At 41.8% G+C, this 4,922-nt stretch overlaps 1 protein-coding gene across 1 annotated transcript; it reads left to right on the top strand.

Moving 5' to 3' along the window:
- rtn1a (reticulon 1a) lies at positions 1 to 2,874 on the top strand (the record flags this gene model as incomplete). The annotated part of the gene is made up of 7 exons (XM_080850252.1): positions 1 to 121; positions 429 to 636; positions 850 to 988; positions 1,382 to 1,451; positions 1,827 to 1,873; positions 2,045 to 2,103; positions 2,658 to 2,874. 7 exons carry the CDS (start codon positions 1 to 3, stop codon positions 2,698 to 2,700), a joined length of 687 nt encoding a protein of 228 aa, XP_080706378.1. The 3' UTR covers positions 2,701 to 2,874.
- Positions 2,875 to 4,922: the final 2,048 nt, after the last annotated feature.

The following is a 4,922-nucleotide window of genomic DNA, read 5'->3' on the forward strand; positions in this document are numbered from 1 at the left end:
ATGGCAGCCAGGGCAGGGTGCCCTGAACTCGTATCACCCAACTCTGCTGATATAGAGAGCTATTTCTACCACGTGTGCCAATCATTAACTAGGCCTACCACGCTGGTGAGCAGCACAAGGGGTAAGCTGGGAAGTGCCAAAGCATGAAGCAGGTGTCACATGTGACCCCCACAATCTCTGCTAACTTCTCAAGGAGGGTCCGTACGAACGCTCCAGTTCGAAAAAACAATCCAGAGGAGAAACTGGAAGTACAGTTTGTGAGGTTAATTTGGGATTAGTATATTGCGAGCTGTCGGAGGTCAGCATAAGAATACCACTAAGGAGGGAAAGGTATGTTTGAGGAAGGTCATTTTATCAATGTCATTCTGGCGTTTCAAGCAGCACATTTTAACCCCCCCCCCCCCCTACCCCCTCCTGTCTCCCTCCAGTGATGGAGTTACTGTACTGGAGGGACCCGCGGAAGACGGCTGTGCTGTCTGGGAGTGTGCTGCTGCTTCTCGTCTCTCTGTCTCGCTTCAGCGTGCTGAGTGTGATGGCCCACGTGGCGCTGGCCGTCCTCTCTGTCACCATCAGCGTCAGAGCCTACAGGTCCCTCCTGCAGGCTCTCCAGAAGACAGATGGAGGTCACCCCTTCAAGTAAGTTGGATTGTGTGCTTATGAGACCTCTTCTATATGCCAAGATGTATAAACTAAGTATGTCCGTAATACCAGTATTTCTCTCTGTGTAGACTCCTTGCATGAGTGAGAGAGAGAGAGAGAGAGAGAGAGAGAGAGAGAGAGAGAGAGAGAGAGAGAGAGAGAGAGAGAGAAGTCCATGTGATGTATGGTGTATGTGTGCTCTACCCAAAGGTCGTATCTGGAGTTTGAGGTCACTCTGACTCCAGAGCAGATGAGCTCTTATATTGAAAAGCTGCAGCTCTACCTGAACAGCAGTCTTGTGGAACTGCGTAGACTGTTCCTGGTGCAGGACCTACTGGACTCCATAAAGGTCAGACACCAAATCAACTCTCATACAGAAGGCAAAAAAGCTACAATCTTTAGCATCATATGAATCATCTTGTGTGGCTCTGTAATGATTTAGAGAAGACAGTCACATCGAATGAACCTCAAATCATGTTAGAAATTGTATATAGCAATGCATGCTGTAATGTACTGTGACAGCTATGGCTAAAGTTGGGTCCTTTTGAATACAGACATCTTTGAAGAGCAAAGTCAGGCTGCAATCATGGGATCTTCTCTCATTATACTGACACCAATTTTCTCATGTATGTGTGTGTGTGTGTGTGTGTGTGTGTGTGTGTGTGTGTGTGTGTGTGTGTGTGTGTGTGTGTGTGTGTGTGTGTGTGTGTGTGTGTGTGTGTGTGTGTGTGTGTATGTTTAGTTTGCAGTGCTGATGTGGTTGCTGACACACCTTGGGGCTGTGTTTAATGGCCTGACTCTCCTGATTCTAGGTGGGTGAGATTTCCCTGGAGGCCAGTTAGAAAATGGCACACATTGCAATAGTGATGAAGTCTATTCCCATCAGTCTATTAAATGTTCTCTGCTGCCTTGATCTATTGTCACAAACGATAAGTCATTCATTATATATATGTAGCTAATTTGATGGAACACATCTGCACACACACACACACACACACACACACACACACACACACACACACACACACACACACACACACACACACACACACACACACACACACACACACACACACACACACATATGTAGCTTATATGCAGCACAGCACTTCAAAATAAGAGTATCATTACCCATGAGAGAAGAAATGTCTATGTCATAAATGATAATCTCCTTCTCTCTCACTTAGCTGTGGTGGCCATGTTCACCCTACCTGTCGTTTATGAGAAATACCAGGTAAGACTCTATCTCTGTGGGGTCACAGGTTATGGTTAGGTTCAGGTAATGTCAGTGTGTATGTCTCTCAGTGAGTGTGTGGCTCTCAGCTTTAGTATGCATGTAGATGAAAACCGATGGAAATATGGATGAGAACCAGACTGACCTTATTTCTTCCATCCCTTCTTCTAGACTCAGATTGACCGTTGTTTGGGAATGGTGAAGACTAATGTACAACTAATCCTGGCAAAGTAAGTCCTATATGACGTACGACTGAAATCACAGTTACACTTAAAACCTGCTGAAATTCTTCTCATTATATCGAGGTTAATATGTTAATATACTCTCCAAAAATACCGGAACCAAATACTCTCACTGTGTCAAAGGCAAACCACCGTTCATGTTTCACACACAGCAAGTAAATGTTTAGTAATGCAGCTCTGTGTATCACGGAAAAGAAATAGTGAGTGGGATTTTCAAACAGAAGAACTGAATGGGAAATAATAAGAATCACTGGCACCTTGATCTGGGCATTTGGGGTGTTTTAGGTATCTAAAGGGGTATTCGGGGCTTGTCATTTGTGGTGTTCACAGGTATCTAAAGGGGCATTTGGGGTGTTCACAGGTATCTAACGGGGTATTCGGGGCTTGTCATTTATGTTTACCTTTTGGCTTCAGCAGCAGTAAAAGCTGCCTCCTGCAACATACAGCATTTACTGCTTTCCCAGCTAGACCTCCAATACGTGCTTAGGGCTCCTCCTACTGGTGGGATGCTTGGATGGTTGACAGTTGCATCTGATTTACAGGATCAAATCAAAGGTTCCTGGAGCCAAGACGAAGGACGAGTGATGCTGCCTTGCCTTAGAACAGCTCAGTCCCAGCATTCCTTCACGAATGTCTGAGATTTCGTAGATTTCACTCTCCTCTCAGACATGTATTTTTTTTTTAAGAAAAAATTGAGAAGAAGTAAAACAAATACTGTCGACTGTACGCACCTGAATAAATTATGTGGTATGCTTTCAACAGTTTGGTTTTTGACGTTTGATCTGTGAATTGTAACCTGCAAATTTGAAGCTATTACATTTACAGAACTCATTATCAGACATAAGATATTAAATGGTAACTGAATTAGTGTGTTTAACAATCTTTTCTTTGGTCATTGAAATCTGTAGTTTTGTACAGAAATGTGAAACCGCATGTTAGTGTTACACATTTAATCCCTTAAAGACACAGCAGTTGTACAGCAACGAAGATGAGGAATACATATGACCGCCGACTGTATTTTCTCAGTCGTTGTGCTTTATGTTTCTAGACCCTTAACCATTTGAACAACTTCAGTCAATTTTACCCTGAGCAATAGTGTGAAAAAGTGACTAACAAAGCAGAAGGCAAAGACAATCTGCCACAATGAGGATGGAGCAAGAAAAGTGCAGAAAAAGTAGAAGGGAAGGAGTCAGATAAAGAGATGGTAGAAATGTGAAAAAAGTGAAACTGAAATCAATAGACAGTGGAAAGCGAGGATTTGGAAAGCTGAGATCTGTGTAGAGCCCCTGTCTTGCCCCTCTGGATGAGATCGGTGTAGAGCCTATGTCTGGCCCCTCTGGATGAGATCTGTGTAGAGCCTATGTCTGGCCCCTTTCACTGCCACCATGGGGTGCTAATGCTAGTTGGTCTCAGCCATTTCAGATTCCATGCTATAAATAAACCGGCGATCATTAGGTCACCCTAAATAAACCCTAATTTAGTCTTCTTCATTATGTCATGAATTTCTGATGTATATCTGAGCCGAGCTCAAGCAAGGTCAAGGTCATAGGCTTATTTCCAATAGGACATACAGTATACCACTAAGAGTCAAGTCAAGTTTATTTATAGAGGAGTATTTATATTTCATATGACGGGCATAGGCTCAGTGTGATTTAAAAAAATCTAACAGCAAAGATACACAACAAATATATGACATGAGAAAACATATACGAATAAAACCCAAGATAAGAAGGTATTATACTTATTTAAAAAAACATAAACAAAAACAAATATGATGAAACATATAAGATATTAAAAAATGTATTACATTAAAAGGAAATTAGATAAGAAGGTGATGACAAACAATGACATAAACGGATTCTTAAATAAAAGGTCAAAAAAGATAAAGATGTGGTTTAAGTCTGCTTTTAAAATATCTGTTTTAAGTCTGCTTTTAAAAGAACATCCTGTTGTGGTGGACCTAATTGTAGGTGGTTTCGTGTGAATTCCAGAGAGTGGGAGCATAGTCACTGAAGGTGCCATAGGCTGATTTAGAATTTTTGATTTTGTTTTTAAGAGTTTATTCTAGGTACAATGAGGAGACCTTTTCTAAACTAAAGGACCTAACTGGTCTTTATTCAGTGAACATGTCAGCAATGTAGGACGAAACTAAGCCATTCATAGATTTAGTGAAGAGCAGTGAGGAGTGATGTGTTTTTTGGTTTTAGTTAATTCTCTATGCCAATTTATTTAACTCCTGTAAAGGTCTACTTGCACTATAAAGATACCTCATGTGAATTGTGTACATTCTGCCTCAACAACTGCAGATACTGTAAAGATATGAATAGACAGGTATGGGATATTTGCTGTCACAAATGGGTATTGGGCTGGGATTTAGGTTTGGGGAGGGTTAAAGAGCAGAGTTTGGCAGAGCTAAAGGCAGGGATCTGCGGTGGGGGTCGGGGATTTCCCTTTTGCTCTCTCTGAATCAGTTGCCAAGAACGACCTGGGTCCAAAGTAATATTACTTCATTAAGGTCACAAGTAGGTAAGCTAAGACGAATGTGATTGCTTTGCAATGTACAGAAATAAGTCTGGTCAAATACTGGCGGGGCTGGTCAGTATTGGTTACAGCCTGGTCCAGTACGGTCTTCAGAACATGGTACATAGCCCATTCAAGGCAACTGAGACTTGTTAAAGTGAGTACAACTTGAACCAGCAGTACCAACAGAATAACCTCTTGCTGTGTTGCAGTATTAGGGGCTGTATTGTAGCCAATTTAGCAGAATCAACAATGCAAAGGTAAAAGAAAAACAATCATACAAAATG

The sequence above is a fragment of the Sprattus sprattus genome, assembly GCF_963457725.1.
Source record: "Sprattus sprattus genome assembly, chromosome: 13".
Lineage (NCBI taxonomy): Eukaryota > Metazoa > Chordata > Actinopteri > Clupeiformes > Clupeidae > Sprattus > Sprattus sprattus.